Source organism: Vitis vinifera, chromosome 18 (genome assembly GCF_030704535.1).
Source record: "Vitis vinifera cultivar Pinot Noir 40024 chromosome 18, ASM3070453v1".
Classification (NCBI taxonomy): Eukaryota; Viridiplantae; Streptophyta; class Magnoliopsida; order Vitales; family Vitaceae; genus Vitis; species Vitis vinifera.
The window spans coordinates 3,772,371-3,797,787 of record NC_081822.1 but is presented as its reverse complement, the minus strand read 5'-3'; the positions used below and the strand labels follow the sequence as shown (position 1 = coordinate 3,797,787).

At 36.2% G+C, this 25,417-nt stretch overlaps 1 protein-coding gene and 1 long non-coding RNA gene across 2 annotated transcripts; one reads left to right on the top strand and one right to left on the bottom strand.

Annotated features, from left to right (window-relative positions):
- Nucleotides 1–1,028: 1,028 nt before the first annotated feature.
- On the top strand, nt 1,029–4,055 carry LOC100265954 (pentatricopeptide repeat-containing protein At1g20230). The gene has a single exon (XM_002284285.3). It carries the CDS (start codon nt 1,029–1,031, stop codon nt 4,053–4,055), a length of 3,027 nt encoding a protein of 1,008 aa, XP_002284321.3.
- A 3,334-nt stretch (nt 4,056–7,389) lies between these two features.
- On the bottom strand, nt 7,390–23,512 carry LOC104882474 (uncharacterized). Its single transcript, XR_788163.3, has 2 exons — nt 23,255–23,512; nt 7,390–8,314 (listed from the first exon to the last, which is right to left on the bottom strand). It is a non-coding gene; the product is annotated as an uncharacterized LOC104882474 (long non-coding RNA).
- Between the last annotated feature and the right edge of the window lie 1,905 nt (nt 23,513–25,417).

Below are 25,417 nucleotides of genomic sequence, written 5' to 3'. Positions count from 1 at the left end.
GATTAACTCTAATTTTTTAAGAAAGTTTTAAAAGCACAGTAGGTAACTCTGATTTTTTGAAAAATTTAAAAATCATATTTATGAATTATGGTTATAAGGTTAGTGGGAAAATTTTAAAACACACACACAAGTTTGGCAAATATGTTGGGAGGGATCTATTTTCATTATTTTTTCCTTAAAAGCACTATTTTTGCCACAAACTCTAATTTTTGTACATATGTCTTGAGGCTTTTTTTGTTGGGGAGAATTATCTTTTGGGGGTAGATGGGCCCTTAAATTAACAAAAGGTCCATATAACTCTTGAAATTGAGTTGAAGGATATGAAATAGTAATGGACAAATATACCCTTTAAGAACACATATAAAATATTTTATAAAATTAAGTTAAATAATTTTTTTTCAATAATTTTTTTTTTCAAAAATACTAAATTAAATAAAAGTAGTTTTCAAAAATATTAAATTAAATATTTTTTTTTTCAAAAATATTAAATTAAATTAAAGAATTTAAAAAAAATATTAAATTAAATATTTTTTAAATGTTAAATTAAATAAATTTATTTTAAAAAAATATTAAATAAAATAAATTTATTTTAAAAAAATATTAAATTAAATAAAAGTATTTTAAAAATATTAAATTACATAAAAGTATTTTTTTAAATATTAAATTAAATAAAAAATATTAAATTAAATAAAAGTATTTTTCAAAAATATTAATTTTTTTTTCTCAAAATCAACAAAGGGCATTTTTAGAAATACTGAAGGATGATATCCTTCAACTCAATTTTCATACTTTTATTGGGTTTTGGGTTCAATTTGAAGAGTTATATGAACCTTTTGTTAATTTGGGGCCCACCTACCCCCAAAACATAATTCTCCCTTTTCGTTGTACGTCTAATTCCGTCATCACGGATAAGCAAAATCCGTAATCCCCATTGTCGAGTTCGAATGCCAAGGAGCAAGCAAGCATGATATCTGAATTTCAAATTTTCAAGAATTTCGTAGGCAGATAATTAAATGATTTGCGCTGCCATGGAAATTCTACACAGTGGTTCTCTTCCTCCTCATCCTTTTCCTTCGAGTCCCTTTCCCGACACTTGTTTCCTTCACCTATCACCACATAACCGCAACTTCTTCCCATTGCCCAAATCTAAATTTCGAGTTTCTACGCCTAGGATTATTGGTTTCAAACACTCAACTGTCTCAAATCACATACACCCACAAACCCTTCTCCCTTCATTTGTTGATACTCTGACCAATTCTTCTCCTACTGAGATTGGTGACTCTATTTCTCTACTGAACCGATGCAGCACACTGTCTGAATTCCGGCAAATCCATGGCCGGATTGTGAAATTAAATGCTTTAAAATGGAAGAGTTCTATTGGAAATAAGCTGGTAGTACTCTATTGCAAGAATCAGTGGTCGCTGGAAGATGCTCGAAAGTTGCTTGATGAAATTCCCAACAGAACAGTACCTGCTTATGCTGCATTGATCAGATCATATTGTCGGTCTGAACAGTGGGATGAACTTTTTTCCTTGTTTCGGTTGATGGTTTATGAGGGGATGCTCCCTGATAAATATCTTGTGCCCACGATTCTAAAAGCATGCTCAGCTATGCTGTTATTGAGGATTGGTAAAATGGTTCATGGGTTTGTGATAAGGAAGAGTGTAGAGTCAGATGTTTTTGTTGGGAATGCACTCATTCACTTTTATTCAAATTGTGGGGATTTGGGATCTTCAAGAAGTGTTTTTCACTCCATGCAGGAAAGAGATGTAGTTTCATGGACTGCCCTAATTTCTGCTTACATGGAGGAAGGTCTTCTGGATGAGGCAAAACATATTTTTCATTTGATGCAGTTGGATGGAGTTAAGCCTGATTTAATTTCTTGGAGTGCACTTTTATCGGGCTTTGCTCGGAATGGAGAGATTGATTTGGCTCTTGAAACTTTGGAGGAAATGCCAGAGAGGGGGCTGCAGCCAACCGTTAATTCTTGGAATGGGATTATCTCAGGTTGTGTTCAAAATGGATATCTGGAAGATGCTTTGGATATGTTTTCTAGGATGCTATGGTATCCCGAGGATCCAAACATCATAACGATTGCAAGCATCTTACCAGCTTGTACAGGTTTGAAAGCTTTGCGTTTAGGAAAGGCAATTCATGCAATTGCCCTTAAACATGGAATTGTTGGGAATGTTTATGTGGAGGGATCGGTAATTGATATGTATTCAAAATGTGGGAGCTATGATTATGCAGAGAAGGTTTTTGTTAAGGCAGAGAACAAAAATACAGCCATGTGGAACGAGATGATTGCAGCTTATGTAAATGAGGGAAAGGTGGAGGATGCATTAGGCCTTCTTAGATCAATGCAAAAGGATGGATGGAAACCTGATGTAATTACCTACAACACTATACTTTCTGGGCATGCAAGAAATGGGCTTAAGACACAGGCATTTGAGTTATTGTCTGAGATGGTCCAGATGGGTTTAAAGCCAAATGTCGTTTCGTTTAACGTCCTAATATCTGGTTTTCAACAATCTGGGCTAAGTTACGAAGCTTTGAAGGTGTTCCGGATCATGCAATCACCTTCTGATGGTTGCAATCCTAATGAAGTTCTAAATTTGTCAATGAGACCTAACCCCATCACTATTACTGGTGCTCTTCCAGCTTGTGCTGACTTAAACTTATGGTGCCAAGGGAAAGAAATCCATGGATACACTTTGAGGAATGGTTTTGAGCCCAATATCTTTGTTTCAAGTGCATTGGTTGACATGTATGCAAAGTGCCATGACATGGATTCAGCAAATAAGGTATTCTTCAGAATTGACGGTAGAAACACAGTTTCCTGGAATGCTTTAATGGCGGGCTATATTTACAATAAGCAGCCAGAAGAGGCTCTTAAACTCTTTCTTGAAATGTTGGGAGAAGGCCTTCAGCCTAGCTCAATTACCTTCATGATACTTTTCCCTGCTTGTGGTGATATAGCAGCCATAAGGTTTGGGCGAGGATTACATGGCTATGCTGCTAAGTGTCAATTGGACGAGTTGAAAAATGCCATTGCAAGTGCTTTAATAGACATGTATGCAAAGTGTGGTAGCATTTTGGATGCGAAATCAGTGTTTGACTCTGAAGTTGAAAAAGATGTGCCTCTATGGAATGCCATGATCTCTGCCTTTTCAGTTCATGGGATGGCCAGGAATGCTTTTGCCGTGTTTGTACAAATGGAATTATTGGGAATTCTACCTGACCATATTACCTTTGTTTCACTTCTTTCAGCTTGTGCTCGAGATGGGTTGGTAGAGGAAGGGTGGAAATATTTCAATTCAATGGAGATATCCTATGGGGTTGCTGCTACTTTGGAACACTATACATGCATGGTTGGCATTTTAGGTGGTGCCGGTTTACTAGATGAGGCTCTTGACTTCATTAGACAAATGCCATATCCTCCTGATGCTTGTATGTGGGCTACTCTTTTACAAGCTTGCAGAGTTCATTCAAATCCAGAAATAGGTGAAAGAGCTGCAAAAGCTCTTTTTGAGCTTGAACCAGATAATGCTACTAACTATATGCTCCTGTCCAATATCTATGTCTCATCAGGGATGTGGGACTTCGCAAAGAACTTGAGGAGTTTTATGAGGGGCCGTAAGTTGTTAACTATAAAGGAGTGCAGCTATTTAACCGTTGGTTCACATATATGCACATTTAAAGGGGGAGAAAGCTCTCATCCAGAGTTGGAGGAAATTCTAGAGGCATGGGACAAATTGGCCAGGAAAATGGAGCTTTCTGGGTATTTTCCTCTTGATCCTGTTTTTGATGATGAAGAAAAAGAGCTGGATCCATTCTCTTGCCTACACACTGAAAAGTTGGCTATATGTTTTGGCATCATCTCATCAAATACTTACCGTCCCGTCCATGTCTCAAAGAATATAAGGATGTGTATCGACTGTCATACATCAGCTAAACTCATATCTAAAATTGATGGAAGGGAAATCTTTGTGAAGGATGTGTGCTTTTATCACCATATGAAGGACGGGATATGCAGCTGCCAGGATAGGTGGTGACTCAAGACTGATCAAATTTGGTGTGCACCCTAATTTTTTTGTTTGTGACTGGAGATCAATGAAGATAGATGACCCTGTTCAAAGGGAAGCTGACAGCATACAGTTAATAGGAAGAAAGTCAACTTGGTAGAAAGAGAACTGAATATTGGTTAGGTGCGCAAAGGTGTGTGCTCAGAGCCTTCTTGTTTTAATCATCTGTAGACATTTATTTAGATGTATATAATATCATTTCACTCCCCAATACTTGGGATAAGCCTCTCTTGAATTCAAGTTTGTCAAATGAGTATAGTAAACATCATCCCCATCTTTGAACTAGGGTGAATATTTACAGATATGAAAGCAAATTTCACTTCATGACAGATCTATAAATTCTAAAAATTAACAGATGAAGGGTGGTGTCACAATGGGGAAGAGAATTCACCATTTCCAATTTGCAGCTTCTCCCAAAAATCAAGTATTTTTACAGAAGAGAAAAAAGAAAGAATATTTCCTATAAAACTGTTGTGTGGACTTTTTGTCCCTTCTCTTGTGATTTTAACCATCTGCAGACACAATCAAATGCTAGTGTGACAGAAGGCTATTCCTCCATTCAGGATTCTATGTACAGTAATTGGTAAACCATGAACTTGGCCAGCACTGGGTTTGTCTTCATCAATTTTGTTGTTCAGTTCAAGTATTCATCAACAAAAATGTAGTAAATCTTCCACAAATACATCTTATCAGCAACACTCTAAATCTAATTGGTCTTTTAGGAAGCATATAAAAGTCAAACACAGCCATTTGCTGTTAGCGGATGATTTTGAAATAGAAATCAAATAGAGAATCTGTTATAGCCATATTAGCAGATGATTTTGACATAGAAAATCTTCCTGTCTTCTGTTTTTGGTAGTACAAGTACAGCCAGTAGTACTTTTCATCAATATCATCAGCATTTTCAGATATGTGATTGAGATCAAGGGTAAGTAAGATGAAGCAAAATCTTTTGTCTGCCATTTCCTGATATTATGCACATCAAAATTTTCTCCAAATTTTTTAATCAATTTGAAAATTAGCTCCACAATCTACCATATTATAGTATAAATATCCATTGTTATTGTTAATGGTTTTCTCACACAAATAGACATCTACAAGAGCACCCCACATTTTATATGTAGTCTCACAACATAGCTATCAAACAAAGATCTCACCATAGCTTTCAACAAGTCCCCTCCATATAAAAAATTCTCGTCTTTCCTCCTTTTAACAATCTTGTCAACATTATGAGCATTTCATTTTACATATGATTGAGATTTAGTGAACACAAAACAACACAAGATCTCACATTGCCACCTTCTAAAATTTGCTATGTTGGACATACATCTAGTAACCATGTAACTGTCAGATATATCGAAGATATTCATTCTAGTGAAATGTCTTATATAATTCAATAAACAAATGAATAACCTCAAATGTATAATATATAAGGCTCATCAAATTGGTGGTGTCAACTGTTGGACAGGAGTATGGGCAGTAAATACATACAGAAGAAATATTCATTGTAATGGATAATAGAAAATTATCCATATGCCTTTGGCCCATTGAGAGTTTTCAAATGATTAATTACAAAATTGAAATCAAGCTAACAATGCATTAAATAAACAAACTTATTTAACAGTACAATATGGTCTCATGCCAATTGGCAAACCACTAGTGTGATGAATGGTAGATGGCCTCGCCATGAAACAAAATGCACCATATAAGCACCTAGATTCTCACTGACTTGAAATTGTTGGCACTAGGGGTAGTCAAAAGAGAATGCTCTCCCCCCTGCTTTATTTGCCCCCTACTTACCAAATATTACGTATCTATTAAATTGAGTATATCTAGAAGTCTTTACTCCAAAAGCATTCATTTTTCTTAGTTGATAAGTTTTAAACAGGAAAGGCGATAAGTTGAATTGTACTATATTAATTATTAGATATATTCGAATCAAACATGAGCTGAGCCCATAAATGAATATAGCATGACTCATGAGTGAATTAGTTCATATTGAAATTGCAATAGATTTAAGCTCAAGTTGCAGGCTAGGGAGCCTTTAAGGATGTTACAAACAACTATTGCCAGTAGAGATGGGTGGCTAATTGAGTAACATATTGCATTGTAATCATATGATTATGCATTGGAATGCTATACACACTATACCTTAAAAATCCTTGCATGTTAGTGATGTTCCCGGTGCATAGGTAAAATGTGAACACTAAATCAGATATAGAAAGCATCTTTTGGCATGTTAACATGTCAAAAGAAAAAAAAAAAAAAAATGAAATGCAATGACAGCTTACCATTATGTCAAGGACTTGGGCCTTTTTTAAGCTCACATGCGGCACTTAGACAATTCAAGACATTTGACTTTACTAAGTTAGTCATTCCCTCGTAATACTTAGCTAGCTAGGCTAAGTTATGCACACAACTTGGAAGCTAGGATGAGAAGTGAAGGCAACACTTGCTCGATGTCTTGGCCAAATGAGGCCTCCCTCCTATTTATAGGCACTTGTGGAACTCTCTAGAACCCACAAAGGTTCCACTCTATCATAAAATTCTCTATACAAAGGCTATGTACAAGTATTTACAAGAGACCTCTGGAACTCTCTAGATAGCTTCATACTCTTCCCTTGTCTTCCACCTTAGTGTAAAGATGTGTGGACATCTCTAAACTTCTCTAGAACCTTCCACACTACTCCACTCGTGTAGATGACTCCAAGAGGATCTAGAAGCTTCATGTTCTCCTAATATAAACTTAAGGGAGGGTCATTTGAGCAGGTTGTGACAATAAGCTAACTAAGAAACGTGTGCCTACACAATTTCCTTGTATCACTGAAATCGGAAGGTTTTATTAGTCATTTTAGAATTCTAGAGAAAATTTACTAGGAAGGAGCCAAAACCAACTAAACGATTTTAGCAACTGTTGAGGTAATGTAGTAAACTGACACTATGCCTTTTAAAAATAAGATAATTACCTCAATAGAAGCATTCTTACCCATCAACTTGATGTTGAAAGGCCATAGTAACTGCAAGGTTTCTTTGTATGATGTGATCAGTATGTAAACTAGCAAAAAGAAAATATGACTAATATGTTCCACAAGCAATTGCACTCCCTGTTAGTTTCTTTGCTTTCTAAAATGTAGAGAACGGAGTTCAATATGAGAGATGTGAGAAAAACCTATGATTTTTCTTATGCATATTTGAGAGAGAATACAGAAACTGCCCCCTTCAATGCAATCTTATTTTATTTTTGATAGGAAAATTAGGATAAACGTATTAAAAAAATAAGCATCTGGCAAAAGACAATGCAATATTAATAAAATATAGGTCTACTAATAAACGAAGTGAATACAGAAAATGCAGTAGGCACCCAAAAACAGATGTTAACAGAGACAGCCTCACTGTAATGAGTGTTACACAGACTTCCATACCTTAGAAAGATTATTGATAATGCGCAATAAGAAGTTAGAAGAAAAAGAAAAGAAAGAAAATGTTACAGTAAGCTAAAGCATGGAAGGCAATGTGAAGATATAATTTCACATCAAGATTTCTGAACTTTCAAGGGTGTCCCAGTAAGCTCCCAACAAAACAAGGAAAATGTAAACCTCTCATGGGTGCATTTCAGGCATTTAAACATAAAAGGATTGCGTCATAGCACTGGTATCCTAAATAAAACTCAAATAGTCAGAGTTGATCAACTGGATGGACTGAAAAAGAGCACATAGAAGAGAATTTGAAATGGAAAGATAGGATTGCAAATGCCTTTGGATAATAGTTTAACATCAAAGACATGTTGCCTCTCTCTGTTTTCACCTTGTGGAAAGACAACATCAGTTGTCTTATCCTGTAAGAAAGAAAAACGTAGCAGCGAAAACAACTAAAATAAGAATACAATGTAAGCCTGGACCAAGCTGATGTAGAAAAATAGTTTGCCATGGTGAGACATTTTTTTTTTTGTTTCATTTCTTTTCTTTTTCTCATAAGACAAGGGTAAGTACATAAGTCTAGAGATTTTTGGGTATTTACCTCTTCAGTGGATATGATTATTCTGGACTGCCTTTATCCTCAGCTAGGATGGAGACACTGCAGTTTCAATTTCAGGCATTGCCATACGTCATACCACCAACACTCCTATGTTTACAACATATATTCTACCCTTCATTTGTTGACACTTATTTGACAATATCAAACACCAACTTGCACATGCTTGAAGTTGCTGAAAATGCTTTGGGAAACGGCTGTTAACAATTTTAGAGTTGGATGAGAAGCTGACAGTGAAATTACAGTTATTACTGTCTAGATGATATAGAATGGCAACAGCAATATAGAATAGGATCATCTAAATAAGCTGAAACTAAATGCCCTTTCAAATTGGAGCATGGTTATTATGATTAATTTGTATCCCCAATCTTATACAACCAAATTAAAAACCCAGAATTTTTATTGCATTATCATAAGTGGCCCCACACAGCTACATCAGACAGTGCACAAGAACAAGAAAAGTGGACAACCCAACTACAGTGACCTAGTAAGTACTAAACAGCAGCAACCAAAACAGAGTAGCAACACAATAAGGCTAAACAACAATGAGGTCTACGTCAATCCAATCCAGCTTCATAGAAGTAGGAATGTTATAGCAAGAAGCATTGCTACCAAATCAGTAAGAGCACCAAAGATGGGGAACCATCATCAGTATTGACCACCCTGCTTTAGCCCTCAAACATCAACCACCCAAAAATGCCTCAAAAAGTGAATAAGAAGGAACAGTGACCCACACTAGCATAACAAACAGCAGCAGCCAAAACAGAGCACCATAATAATAAGGTTAAACAACAGTGAGGTCTTTTTCAATCCAACCCAGCTCCTTATAAGTAGGAATATCATTAGTAGCAAGAAGCATGGCTACTAGGACATAAACATATAACAAAAGCACGAACCAAAGGGAACCATCATTGGTGTCAGCCACACTGCATCAGCCACACTGCATCAGCCACAACCATCAACCACCTAAAAACAGCATCCAAAAGCCTAACTGAAGTCTGAAAAAGAAATTCACTTAAAAGAATGGGTGGTTCCTACTCTTCAAACAGAAGAAAAAGGGGATATCAACTGGATTAAATTTAGTTGGACTGCCTTGTTTTTTCTGCAAGACAAATGCAGCTACAAAACCCTTCTTGCTATCAGCTAAACAGACCCTAAGTGCTAACCATCCATTTTGAATGATTATTATCACAAAAAGGAAAAATAGAAATATTCTAGAATGTTAATCAACCAACCTTCCTCAAAAAATCTAAATCTTTCCTGGGTGTAAACTGCTTCTTGAAGCAATAAATAGTTACATTTCCGCTTGTCCATCCATCACAGAGTTCCACAAGTGGCAAAATGAGAAAATAATAGAAACCATGCAACAAGTAGAGCTGCCAAAATCACTACAGGTCTTCTCTTGGCAAGTGGACAATGCATCCTAATCATGAGTTTAAGTTATGCTTACACAACTTACCACCCTAACAACAGGTTGCTGGAGGGAGCTTTCTGTTTCTATTCAATGACTTGTATATTTATAGGTTCAGTTCTATAAGGCACAACAGACTATAATAAGAGGGATTCAATGAGGCTAGCATAAATGGTTACCGTTTTGGAGCCTCCCCAACAGAGAAACATGCATCATCAGATGAGAGGATATATTGGTAGCAGAATGTGAAAATAAACAGAGAACATGGTACTCCTTCATTTACTTTTTCAGTTACATGATAGACTTATTCCTTTTTTATATATATATATATATATATATATATAGGCAATAAGAAGAATTTCCATTTGTATAGGATGTGCTATATAATATAATTTAAATTTGACATGGAAACACCCATTAAATATGCACTCAAACTTGAGTAAAGAAAGTAATGCAACAAATATTTCCACAAAAATACTAACTAATATTACTATATCAATATATCATTGTGTAGCTTTAGTACTATAATAGTGTGGAATGATTTGGGGTGACTTATTGTTCCATATGGTTAATTAGCCCGGATGTAAGAACAAAATGCAAATGCTATTTGAAATGCTGAATTATAAAACATCAATTATAACTGCAATACATTTTTTGTGAGCATATATTGCATACTGTCAGGTTTGTAGTCCATATCAGCTTCATAGACATTGGTGATCCACCATTCCCTTACAATTTAAGCTATTAGATTAAATTAGTGGCTTAGTATGGTATTACAACCTTGTTTTTCAGATTGAGTGTTGGGATGCAACAATGCCTACTCTTAATATCCCAAGGATAGGTCACTCGAATGACGACTCTTAGAACAAGCCCACGGGTGTGATGTTAAATGCTATAAAACGTTAGGCCTACCCTCACTGGACACCAATTGATTCTCAAATGAAATAGTCAAAACCCAATCCAAGAATTGATATTAGAGCAAAGAGATCATGGGTTCAAGTCACGAGAGTGCCATGTTAGGGAGAGATTGTTGGGATGCAACAATGTTGCTCTTAAGCCTGAAGATGGGCCACCCAAATGATTGTTCTTAGTATTGCAATATTTAGATTACTCCATTCAAAACCCTGGATTGTTGTCATGCATGCATAACAATCCTAAGGATCTCTAGATCTATGTAACAGAAGCATTCAAAAAATTTTGAACCTTAGATCTAGGTGCTCAGAAGATAATACATGTGATATGGATGTTCCCAAATCAATTCTAGTCAATGAAACTAGTGCAAATAACGAGTACCTTGTGATCTTCTACCTAATGACTCTTTCATGGACCTTAGCACATAAGGATGTGGACCCTCTCGATATGGATAGAGGCTAGTGTTCCTCTTTGTGGAAGACTGAATGACAAAACTACAAGCCTTAAACTCTTAAGGTGGTTTATATAGGCTTTTCTATGGGCCTAAGTGATTGAATACATTTTGGGTTTGAGTTACTTAATTCGAAACCCACTAGGTCCTAATATAGTTATTAGCCTATGTTGAAAGAGAGAGAGAGAAAGGAGAAAAACCTTAATTCTCATTCATGTAATGTCTACTTACAATTGAGATATATATATATACAAGGCTAGGAGTCCTAACTACCATACATGTGACCTATATTAACAAGGAAAGATAATATACTATAAATACATTATATTCAACACTCCCCCTCAAGCTGGAGCATATACGTCATATGCACCAAGCTTGTTACAAATATATTTAATCCTAGGACCTCTGAGAGATTTAGTGAAGATGTCTGCTAGTTGATCATTTGAATTGACAAAACTTGTAGCAACACATCCTGATGCGATCTTCTCTCTAATGAAATGACAGTCAACTTCAATATGCTTGGTCCTTTCATGAAAGACTGGATTGGATGCAATATGTAATGCGGCCTGGTTATCACAGATGAGTTTCATCTGTTCATCCTTTCCAAATCTCAACTCCTGAAGAAAATGTCTCAACCATATGAGTTCACATGTTGCCAAAGCCATAGCTCGATACTCGGCTTCAGCGCTAGATCTGGCCACTACATCTTGTTTCTTACTCTTCCAAGATATTAGATTACCTCCAATAAAAACACAGTACCCTGAAGTGGAACGTCTATCTGTGGGTGAGCCAGCCCAATCTGCATCTGTGTAACCAACAACTTGAGTATGACCTCTGTTCTCGTACAATACACCTTGGCCTGGTGTACTTTTGATATATCGAAGAATACGGATTACGGCATCCCAATGGCTATCACATGGTGACTGTAGGAATTGACTAACAACACTCACAGGAAAAGAAATGTCTGGACGAGTAATGGTGAGATAGTTCAATTTACCTACGAGCCGTCGATATCTCCCGGGGTCTCCTAAAGGCTCCCCCTGTCCTGGTACAAGTTTGACATTCGGATCCATAGGTGTGTCTACCGGTTTACAGTCTAACATACCGGTTTCTTCCAGGATGTCTAAAGCATACTTCCTTTGGGAAAGGACCACACCAGAACTGGATTGAGCTATCTCAATTCCCAAGAAATACTTGAGTTTCCCCAAGTCTTTGGTCTGAAAGTGGGTAAAAAGATGTTGCTTTAGTTTCTGAATACCATCCTGATCACTGCCTGTAATGACGATGTCGTCCACATAAACAACCAGATAAATACACTGCCCCAAGGAGTTATGATGATAAAAAACTGAATGGTCTGCTGTACTGCGAAGCATGCCAAACTCTTGAACAACAGAACTAAAACGGCTAAACCATGCTCGAGGAGATTGTTTCAAGCCATATAGAGAACGGCGTAACCTGCACACTAAACCAGACTCCCCCTGAGCAACAAAACCAGGAGGTTGCTCCATATAAACTTCCTCGGCAAGATCACCATGAAGGAAGGCATTTTTAATATCCAATTGATAAAGAGGCCAAGAACACATAACAGCCATGGAGAAAAGCAAGCGGACAGAAGCAATCTTGGCAACAGGTGAGAATGTGTCACCATAATCAGAACCATAAACTTGAGTATAGCCTTTAGCAACTAAGCGGGCCTTAAGGCGATCAACCTGACCATCAGGACCAACCTTAACTGCATAGACCCAACGACAACCAACTGTAGATTTACCAGAGGGTAAAACAACAAGATCCCAAGTGCCATTAGAGTGCAGAGCAGCCATTTCATCCACCATTGCCTGTCGCCAGCCTGGATGGGAAAGAGCTTCATGGGTGCTCTTTGGAAGAGAAACAGAGGATATAGCAGAAACAAAAGCAGAATAGGGTGAAGATAATCGATGATAACTCAAAAAATTGTAAATAAGATGAGGATTACGAGTAGAGCGAGTACCTTTCCGAACAGCAATGGGTAAGTCATTAGGAGAAGGCAGAGTCGGGGCAGGTGAAGCCGAAGGGATAGGAAGTGAGTCAGCAGGTGCCTCAGGAAAAGGGAGAGGAGCAACGACACGAGGGCGACGATGATAAACCTGAAGTGGTCGAGGGGGCATAGCATCAGGTGGGGAGACAATGGGAATGGGCAAGACTTCAGAAACAGGAAGAGACTCAGAAGTGGTGGAAAAGAATGGTGAGTCCTCAAAGAAGGTGACATCAGCGGAGATAAAGTATCGATGAGTCTCAAGGGAATAACAACGATAACCCTTCTGAAGTCTGGAATATCCCAAGAAGAGGCACTTCATGGCTTTGGCGGAAAGCTTGTCCTGTCCAGAAGTGAGAATATGAACAAAGCAAGTACAACCAAAGACACGAGGAGGAAGGAAATAAAGTGGTTGGTCAGGGAAAAGAAGGGAGTGAAGAATCTGATCGTGTAAGACAGAGGAGGGCATACGATTAATCAAATAACAAGCGGTAAGAACAGCGTCCCCCCAAAAACGAAAAGGAACGTGACTATGGAGGAGGAGAGTACGAGCTGTCTCAACAAGATGTCGATTCTTGCGTTCAGCTACCCCATTTTGTTGAGGAGTATGAGCACAAGAAGACTGATGAAGAATCCCATGATGAGACATAAACGAAGTAAATTGGGCTGAAAAATATTCCCTGGCATTGTCACTGCGTAACACACGAATAGAAATATTGAACTGGGTTTGGATTTCAGTATAAAATTTCTGGAAAATAGAAAATAACTCAGCTCGATTTTTCATTAAAAATAACCAAGTACATCGAGAATAGTCATCAATGAAAGTGACAAAATACTGAAATCCTAAAGTAGACGCAGTCCGACAAGGACCCCAAACATCAGTGTGGACAAGCTCAAAAGGAGACTTTGCCCGATTATTCAAACGCTTTGGGAACGAGACACGAGTATGTTTCCCAAGCTGACATGACTCACACGGAAGCGACGACAAAGTGGAAAAACGAGGAACCATCTTCTGGAACTTGGAGAGACTAGGGTGGCCCAGACGATTGTGAATGAGGAGAGGAGCATCAGTGGAAATGCAAACTGCAGGAGATGAATCTGAGGTGAGGTGATAGAGGCCTTGAGACTCACGTCCTATGCCAATCGTCTTCCCCGTACTCCGGTCCTGCAAGGTCACAAATTTATCAGAAAAGGTAATAGAACAATTAAGAGTACGAGTGATTTTGCTGATGGAAATAAGATTAAAAGGACATTCAGGAGTATAAAGGACAGAAGTGAGAGGTAGAGAAGGCAGAGGAAGGGCCAAACCAATACCTTTAGCCACAGTTTGAGAACCATTAGCTAAGGTAACAGTAGGTAAATCAGAGGTAGTAGTAATAGAGGAGAAAAGATCCTTATTACCAGATAGGTGATCAGATGCTCCAGAATCTAGAATCCAGGGTCCAAGAGAAGATGTGTGGGTAAGGCAGGCAGAGGCATTACCAGGCTGGGCAACAGAGGCAATAGAAGCCTGAGATGTCTGAGATGCGGAGGAGCTCGGAGGCTGAGGCAGCGGAGAATCAGAGGACTGGGCCATATGGGCAGTGCGAGGAGGTCTTCCATGTAACTGATAGCAACGATCGCGAGTGTGGCCAAGTTTATTGCAATAGGTGCAATGAGGACGTTGGCCTCTACCTCGGGTACCACTGCGTCCTCCTCGAGAGGTAGTTTGAGAAACTAACACAGAAGAATCTGAAGCGCTATCAGATGGCAAAGTCTGAGTGGACGAGATACGGAGGAGGCGAGCAAACACATCATCCAAGGACGGAACTGATGAACTACCAAGAATCTGATCACGAATAGGCTCAAGATCCGGACGGAGGCCAATAAGAGTAAGGACCATGAAGAACTTGTCAAGCTGTGTTTGTTGAGCCCCAACATCAGGAGTAAGAGGCATCACAGTCAAGAACTGCTCCTTAAGAGAGGCAATCTGACCAATATAAGTAGATAGATCCAAGTCCTGTTGGTTGAGATGGACAATAGCAGAAGCCACCTTATAAAGACGCTGGATATCATTCGTGTATAATCCTTTGGCCTGAGTCCAAAATTTAAAACAAGTTTTATAGGCCTGAAGATGAAGAAGAATCCGGGGATCAACCGATTGCCATAATACACTACATAACTGTGCATCTATCTTCCTCCACTGTACGCGGTCAACCTCAGGGATATCTGCCTCCTGGGAAACCAAGTGATCCTCATATCCTTGACCCATAAACCAAAGTTCAACAGAGGCAGACCAGGAAAGATAATTTTCACTGCCAACCAATTTCTCTGAGGTAATCATAGGAGATCCAGAGATAACAGAGGTAAAGATCTGATTTTTGGTGGTCATATTCACGTATTTGGATCGAAGAGAGCCCTAATACGGCTTCAGATTGCGGCGTGGCACCACCGAAAAAGGGAGACGGCCTCAGATCGCGACGTGGTACCACCAGAAAGGTAGATGAACACTTCCCAAGGCACGTGCAGGGATTGGGGTGGAGAGAAAGTAGCCGGAACTTCGCCGGAAAGGCTGTTTGGAGGGCTGACGGAGACAAAAAACCCCAAAAGAGGTACGTGCAGGGCTCGGATGGGAGAACCAGGTAGGTAGGGAAGCTGGTCGGCGGCAGGCGAGGCTGGAGGAGGAGGCGCGTCGCTGGAAAAGGCCTCACGCGCCCTCACGCGCCGGCGCGTGAGATGCAGTCGCCGGCCGGAAAATGGAGCGTGGCCGGCGCGTGGATCCTCTTTTGATACCGGTGCCTTCACAAAAGTTGGAGATCTCCTCCAAGCGCTCCTTCTGGTATGGTCAGTGTCGGAAAAATAGGTCGCCGGAAATTTCGCCGGAAAGTTCGCCGGAAAATTTCGCCGGCGGTGAGTGGTTTCTAACGATGATCCGACTGATCGGAAAGTGTTGGGAGATGGGGAGGGTGACCGGAAAGAAACACAGTCACCGGAAGGTTTCCCGGAGTTGATGACACGGGAAACAGGAAAGAATTAGGTTTTCTTCCTTGGCTCTGATACCATGTTGAAAGAGAGAGAGAGAAAGGAGAAAAACCTTAATTCTCATTCATGTAATGTCTACTTACAATTGAGATATATATATATACAAGGCTAGGAGTCCTAACTACCATACATGTGACCTATATTAACAAGGAAAGATAATATACTATAAATACATTATATTCAACAGCCTAATTCGGAAAAGCCATTCATTCATAAGCTCTTATGTAATCTTACGTATTTATCAAAATACCCTTATTCACACATATAAATAAAAAACTCAACTATCCCCTCAAATAATGTGCCGCTAAGGAATATGAACTTGAGCGATAACCACTGGGACTCATAGGAAAATACTAGCTCCCTCATAATTTAATTTTGAAGTTGATTCAACATTCCACTTTAGAGTCAATTGCACTTTAGCATCCTATGATATTAGATCAAGACAGAAAACTCAAGTTTGTGACCTACTAATGATTGCATGCAAACTTCCCATGAATTGATGTCCATAATTTAATAAAGTGAACACTATCAATATCTCAAGTACCTCTATAATCCTTGAGCCTTAAATCTTCTTACTATATAATCAACTTACACAACTCTATAAGAGCTTGTGTCCACAAATTTCATGATCACATATCCTTAGGATTACCCCCAAAGGGATACATTGTCTTAAACCCATGAGATATCATAATATCTATCTTGAGAATATTTGTTGCCACCTACCTTAATCAATGATAGTGTGGTACAATCCATATGAAATATATAATTACCTTAGGGTCTTACTTGTATGTTAAAGCCACTGAAGACCTCAATATTCTCTTAAGGTTAAAAACTCATACACCGTAGTAGCTTGGTGAGGTCATGACTACCCAAAAGCCTATGTCATTACTCACCTTAGGTTATGTCCAATGTGTAATCATACACAGTAGTGCAATCACCATGAGAAACTCATTCTGATGATTAAAACAAGTCATCTCTCTTATTAGGAGGGAGCACATTACAACCTCAGACTAATTGCCTAAATCCATGAACCACCTATGAGCAATGATTTGGGTCTTATGTATAAGTAATACGCCCAAGTCATGTACAATGCAAATGATGTCATGACTTAGAACACTTAGAATAAGCCTTTGGATGTCATAAAAGGTTTTGTCTGCCTTATTAGACACCAATTGGTTTTTCAATGAGATGGTTAAAGCCCGATCCAAGACTGAGTGCTTATTTATTTTTTCCTATTTATTGAGTCCATGAACAAGTAGTGTAAAGAAGGTTGCTCATGAGCTTGGGTGTTAAGGTGGTTGTGACCCACTTTAATTAGGTGTTAGGGTGGACTCAATAAATATTATTGAGTTCACAAGCAAGTTTAAAGGAGGCTACTCATAAGCCTGGGTGTTAGGGTGGTTATGGCCCAAGTTAATTTGGTATATATTGGTTCATTCTCTATTATTAACAATCTAAACTTTTAAGTGTAGGCTTGTCTTGGGCCAACATGGTTTAGTTAAAATTCTTGTTATGTCGTGTCAACATTTCCAACCTAAATGAACAACCTAACACAACCCATTAGTCAACAGGCCTTGTTGCGTTGTGCATTAGGCCAAATTTGGGGTTTTTTTTTTTTTTTACTTTTTAATTAATTTATTATTTCAAGTCATTCTATTATCCTAAAAAAAAAATTATTTTTTAACAAGTTAAGTGAACTTGGTTTTTTGCTACTTAAAATATTTTATATAATTATGTTTTTTTATTCTTAATATTTATCAAGTTTGTAAAGCTAAAGTTTGTAGAAGTTTAAAATTTTTATTTAAAATATAGAAAAAAAATCATATATAATAACAATAAATTTAAAATATTGGAATGTAAAAAATCAAATATACAAAATATAATACTTTTATTCAATATTTCAATAAATTGCGAAGTACATCATCACAAGTTACATAAAAAAAGAATTTGTATTTCTATATTTTAAAACAAAATTTTAAAATTTCTACAATTTTTACAATTATAAATTAGATAAATATAACAAAATAAAAAAGTATAATTATTTAAGATATTTGAAGTAACAAAAATAAAAATTACTTAATAATAAGAATAATAATAATAATGATAAAAATCTAAAACAATAGAATAACTTGAAAAAATAAATTAAATATTAACAAAGTGTAAGGCCATGGGTTGTGTTGGGTCACCTATTTGGCTTGCATGAGCCGATACAACACAACACAATTTTCAAATAAGTTATATCAACTCAACACGTTGGCCCATAAAAAACCCACTAAACATTGGGTCGTACCAACTTAAAACGACCCATTGAATCTCTATCTTTTGGTATGGTCACAATGGGCTAAATTGAGCAACTTGGTCTATTTAGCACTTTTAACCCATTGTGACCCATGCCGTGAGATGTCAAAAGTTCGGGCCAGCAACTTGGTTTGCCTAATAACTTAACAAATAGTTTGAGAAATAAATAAGTAAATCACTCACTATTATTATTTTTTATGTCAAATATCTACATTGTCTCTTCCAACAAATTATAATTTATAATAAATAAATTATGTACTATAATTTTATTTTTATTTTTTTGTTATTGTGTTTTTCAAGCTAAATGTCAAAAATACACTTCCTAACAACTATACAATAACTACATCGAGAGGTAAATTTATAAATGACCCACTTTGAAGTACTACAAGTATTGAACCTCTTGTTAAAATTTCACCTCAATCTATCACTCTTTGATGAATATTGTATAGAACAAAAATGTTCTCCTCTTTTTTTTCATCCTTCTCTATTAAGATGATTATAACTTATAGCTGACCATTCTGATTACCAATCCGACCTACTAAAATCAAAAGACATAAGAGATGAAGCTACTTTCAGCACACTACAACGGTGCAAAACAAAGATCAAGAAGATTGATTAAGACTACTTGGAAGTGATTTTATTTCCCATCAACTCTATTTAGGTGGCTATAGAATGAAACAACCAAGTTCGATCAACAATCTCACCATCCAAAATGAAAAACTACAAGTGATGAGCCAATTGACCAAGTTTCAACTTAAACGAACCATATATCATGGAGATTTATTTCTTGGATAAAAATAGCTTATTCACACTCTTCAATTCTTTTTTCTTTTTTTTCTCTTTTTTTCTCTCTTTTTACTCTCAAAACAAGCAACTGGTCTTTTCTCACTCGGTATTCAGAGAAATGAATCTTTTGCTTTTGGGTTCTCATAAAACCTTACACCAAAAGGCAAAAATGATCATATCATGTGGGCTTTGTTAGGTTTGACATATTTAGGTCATCCTCCACATGAAAGGAAAACCCAACCCAACAAATTTCCTCATTCCCAATCATGTGGAGGGGGCTCACCAACCCGGTAATCAAGCAACAAACTTCAATTCTCTCTCTTATGAATGGCTTTGTCAACATATAAGATCCATGTTGCTTGATTCTCATACTAAGAATCTGCTTTGTTGGCCTTAAGTCTTTCATAGCGAAAGATTCACTCAATTGCTTCTTTAACCTATCAATTCTAAAAGCATTCTTTACAACAATCGACATATCATCAACATAGAATAGTAAAATTATAGTCATTTCCAAAGAATATTTGCACAAATACACAATGATGGCGCTGTCATGAAAAAAACACTTGTTTGGGATGACAAACACATATCTACAAAAGTGTTCTCATTGCTTGGCAAGGAAGCAAAATAAAGTTGCTTTCAAGACACACCATTTTTCTTTAAGAAAGGAGAATTTGCTTAACTCAGTCCACTCTGATTTATATGGTCCAATGAAGGTAAAAACACTTGGTGGTTTACTATAATTCATAACATTTATTGATGACCATTTAAGGAAGATTTTGGCATACACATTAAGGCATAAGGATCAAGTATTGGATATGTTCAAGCAATTTCAAGCTTTGGTTGGGAAAGAAATTGGAAGAAAACTAAAATATATTTGAACTAACAATGGAGAAGGATATTTAGGGTCATTTGATGAGTATTGCAAACAGCAGGGTATCCTTCCATCAAAAGACTCCTCCAAAGACACCACAATCGAATGGTTTGGTTGAAAGAATGAATAAGACATTGGTTGAGAGAGTGATCTTGTCTACTGTCATAAGCAAGGCTACCTAGATCTTTCTGGGATGAGGCTTTGAATACGGTGGTTCATGTGTTGAATCTCTCACCTTCTGTTCCTTTGCAGTTTGATGTGAGTCTTTGGATGTGTGGTTCATCTTTGGATAGGTAAAAATGTTTATTATGATCATTTGCGAGTCTGTGGATGCAAGACCTATGTGACATTCCCAAATATGAAAGATCTAAGCTTGATGTGAAGACACGCCAGTGTGTATTTGTGGGTTATGACCAAAATGAATTTGGTTACAGATTGTATAATCCAGTTGAGAAGAAGTTGATTAGAAGTCGAGACGTTGAATTTATGGAAGATCAAACAATAACAGACATTGATGAGGTGGAGAAAGTAGAAGCTTATAGCAATGACAAGTAGATTGACTTGGAAATAATTCCCCCAACACCAATGGCAAATCAACTTGATGTTGAGACACAAAATGACCAACATGGTACAAGTGATGATTCAGAACATGTAGAGGTTAGAAATTCTAATGATGTTCTTAACCAACCACAAGTACCACAAGCCACTCATATAGTCTCACCTAGACGGTCTATCAGGAATCATCAGTCTTTCACAGGACACTCCCTAGAAGAGTATGTGATGTTCACTGATGGGGAGGAACCTGAGAGCTTTGAAGAAGCTACAGAAAGTGAGCAGAAGATAGACTGAATTGAGGTTATGCAAGATGAGATGAAATCCTTGCATGATATAAGGCTAAGCTAGTTGATGAAGCTGCCCAAAGGAAAAAAAGCCTTGAAAAACAAATGGGTGTATAAGGTGAAACAAGAAGGACACACTTCATGCCTAAGATATAAGGCTAAACTAGTTGTCAAGGGATTTGGCTAGAAGAAAAGCATTGATTTTGAAGAAATCTTCGCTCCAGTTGTGAAAACGTCATCCATTCATGTAGTGTTTGGTCTTGCAACTAGTCTTGACTTAGAGATTGAGTAGATGGATGTGAAAACTGTTTTTCTCCATGGTGACTTAGAGGAAGAGATATACATGGAGCAACCATAGGGATTTAGAGTAAAAAAAGAAAAAAAAAAAAAAGAATTATATTTGCAGAAAAGTCAATTATGGGGTCAGACATCTAGGCAATGGTACAAGAAATTGGAGTTAGTTATGGAGAAGCAAGGCTACAACAAGACAACTTCTGATCATTGTGTATTTGTGCAAAGATTCTCTAGAGATGATCTTATAATTTTACTACTTTATGTTGATGATATATTGATTATTAGCAAGAATGCTTTTAGAATTGATGGGCTGAAGAAACAGTTGAGTGAGTCTTTTGTTATGAAGGACTTAGGGCCAGCAAAGCAAATTCTTGGTGTGAAAATCACTTGACACAGACATGTTAGGAAGTTTTATGATAGTCAAAGTGCTATACACCTTGGTAAGAATTCTACCTTCCATGCACAATCAAAGCATATTGATGTCAGATATCATTGGATTAGAGATATCTTGAATGAGAAACAACTAAAACTTGAAAAAGTTCACAAATATGATAATGGATTCGATATATTGACAAAGTCATGAAAAAGTTCACAAATATGATAATGGATTCGATATATTGACAAAGTCATTGCCAAGGGGGAAAATTGGAGTTTGTTGCTTGATCATCAAGTTGGCGAACCCCTCTACATGATTAGGAAAGGGAAGATTTGTTGAGTTAGGTTTCCCTCTCATGGAAAGGATGACCCAAATATGTCAAACCCAACGAAGCCTATATGATATGAGCATTTTTGTCTTTTGGTGTAGGCTTTTATGAGAATAAAAATAAATAAATAAATTTACTTCTCTAAATACTGAGTGAGAAGAAAACAACTGCTGGTTTTGAGAGTAAAAATAGAGAAGAGTGAGAAAGAAAGAAGAAGAAAGAATTGAAGAGTGTGAAAGAGTTGCTTTCATCCAAGAAATATGTCTCTGTGATCTATGGTCTGTGTTTAAGCTGAAACTTGGTCAGTTGGCTCATCACTTGTAACTCTTCATTCTGGACGGTGAGATCGTTGATCAGTTTTGTTTGTTTCATTCTATAGCCTACTAAACAGAGTTAATTGAAAATATAATCACTTCTGAGTAGTCTTAATCAATCTTCTTGATATTTATTTTGCACCGTTGGATTGTGTTGAAATTTCGTCAATAGCTTCATCTCTTATGTCTCTTAATCCTGATTGATCAAATTGACTATTAGAACAATCAATTGTAAGTTATAATCATTTGAACAGAGTAGGATGAAAAAGGATAGAACATTTCTATTCTATACCGTCTTCATCAAAGAGTCATATTTCCGTGATCCCTAGTCTGATTGAGGTGAAATTGTAACAAAAGGTTCAATACTCGTGGTATTTCAATCTAGACGGTTGGATCATCAATTGAAGTTTTCTAGACAAATTAGTATACCCAAATAGAATACCAAATTTGTGACCTTTCTTTCACTTAGTTTGGTGGTTTGTGAAGCCAAGAATTTTTACTCTTGATAATTGCTACCAGTGATGGTCCCTGATTAATGTTGGGACAGATTGTGTAATCTCACTTTTGTTGATAGTGAAACCTTTTTAGTTGACTCCCGTCTAGTGGTTTTTACTCTTCACATTGAGGAGGTTTTCCACATTAAAAACCCTACATGCGTATGGTTGATTGTTGTTGATAAACATTGTTGTGATATTGTGTTGATTTTTCTCCCAACAATATACCCTTTTGCGCAACTCCTCCACTAGTTTTAATCCTGTTTGCAAAATTTGCTGCTTCAAGCAGAATGGAACCAAAATGCAACCCACTGACTAAGACTCAACATCTGCATCCACTTTCCTCGGCCATCGCATTCTACCTAGGACTACATGAAATATCCCTTACTAGTTGATGAAAATTGAAATTTTGCACATCGCTGCAGAAACTTGAATTTGTACCAATGGCAATATGAAGGAAAAACTTCGCCTTGTCTCACGGGCCAATGACATGCAACCTATTACAAGGTCACCTATTTCCCGATTACAGGATTGAAGAGCTACAGAAGAATGAAGGGAATTCTTCCTTCAATTAATTGGCTGAAAAAATGTATGTCATTGCAAAATCAGGATATAGCATCTTAGCACGCATTCACTAGGATAATTCTAGTTGTAATCCAAACACAAATGAGCGTATCAAAGAACATAGGATATAGAAAAGAACATCGGATCCAGAATTCGAAAAAGGACACCTGAAGCAGAGCATGTGGGGGCCGGCCAAAACACGATCAGCGATGACCCTGATCCCGGATAAAAGACGCGAACGGCATACGCTGCGCTGCAAAAACCCTAAAAACTCACATTCCTTTAGAAGTTACAAGCCCTCTCCGTCTCCACCCTCCTCCAGCCACCTCATCTTGTTTTCTTTCCTCCATGTCTTACAGACAACGGCTAGTTGCATAACGGCTACTTTGGCACTGGTATAAATGTCGAATATTTATAGCAAATCTTGGCCTTTAGGTTCTTTTGAAGAAAAAAAAAAAAACTGTGGATTAAATTTAAAAAGATTCAAATCCAGTTTTTCTTTTCTTTTCTTTTTTTTTTTTTGGAAAAAAAGAAAAAAAAAAGATATAATAAAAAATTGTACGATTGTTTGAAACTTTGAATTACTCGTTCGTTCCTATTATGAAACCATAAAATACAGAATAGTTGGATGAAAATCAATTGGATTTACATTTTTTTTATTTTTGTTACTTTTCCTTTTTAATATTCAGATAAACGGTCAGGATAATATTTATTTTTTTTTAAAAAAAAAACTCTTTTTGTGTAACACCCCAAAATTTAATCTAGGGCAAACTAAGTAATTTATAAAGTAATTAAGTAATTAATTAAATTCATTAAGGATAAAAGAGTCCTTTTATAATTAAAAATCCTAATTATAAATTAGACTTTTCCTCTTGTTTTCTTCATTCAGAAAACCCTATCAATCAAAAGTAGAGAATTGGAGATCGTAGGGCTCAAGGATTATAGATTCAGAGTTGAAGTTCACGTTTTTTTTCCAAGTAAAATTCTAACCCTAAATTAATGTATTATATTCGTTAGTTAGTTCTGAACATGCTAGTTATTCTTTAAAAAAAAAAAAATTTAGATTAGGGTTAGTTTATTTTTTTAATTCATTTTAATATCAAAATATTGGAAATTTAGGATTATTGGTGGTTTCATTGTTAGAAATTGGGAAATCTTAAGTTTTTGAAAAAAAAAAATGATTCTCTGAAATATTTCAATTTAAGCTAGTTTTAACATATATAAAACTTTTAGATCAAAATATTAAAATTAGGAATATAGATTATTCTATTGTTGAAAATAGGAAAATTCAAAATTTCTTAGATAAATAGATCTAAGTAATGATTTTTTTTTAAAATAAAAATAAAAATAAATGAGTAAATAAATATATTGTTATATGTGGCTTAAAGGATTAGAAAATATTAGGAAAAAAAAATGCATGTTTGTGAAAGATGGAGAATGGTGAAAAGAAAAAAAAAATATAGTAATATTAATAATAAAGGAAGATGTGTTCGCATGGTGTTTGGTGGTTTATGTATATATTATGTTAGCAATAATGGAAAATTGTTGGGGATATACTTTATGTTTAGTGGAAAAAAAAAAACTGAAAGTGAGAATAAAAGCTATCAATATTATTATACTAACGATGAGTGTAAGTTAATAAGTGGCATAAAATTTAATTAGTAGAATAAATTGTAGTTTAATTAAATTATGTTGTGTCCTAAGAAATAAATTGAAAATAAAATTTAAGTTTTATATGAATTAGAAATTTATTAATTTTTCTAAAATAGGAATAAATTAAATTATCTTTCATAATTAAAAACATTAATTTGAATACCTAAAATTTTAGGATTGTCAAACCTATAATTTTAGATAAATAATAATTGTTATTTCTCTTATACTTTGTTAGGTGAAGAGTAGATTTTTTATAATTATTTTTCTCCCAAGTTTTTGAGGACTTTTTTTGAGGTAAGGGAAATTAATGCAATTGTTTTTTTTTAGAAACAAATTTTTATATACATCATTTGGAAACGTTTTGAGTTATTATTCGTTTTATGCATGAATCAAATATGTTTTGCATGAAAAGTATGTTAGAACCTTACATTTTGTTTACAACAGAAAAATGTGGAACTATTATGTTTTGCAAATTTGAATAATTGAAATAGGTGTTTGACTATAGTTTGTTTGGCCCTTGTCAATGAGATATAATAATTGACTTTTGACTTTTTAGTCCTTGTCAATAGGATAAAATAGTTGACCTTTACATTTCTTGGTGGGGAATATAATTGATTTGGACCCTAGTCTCTAGGGGTTTGGTTAGAAGTTACTAGTACTAGTAGTGTTTGGTTCCG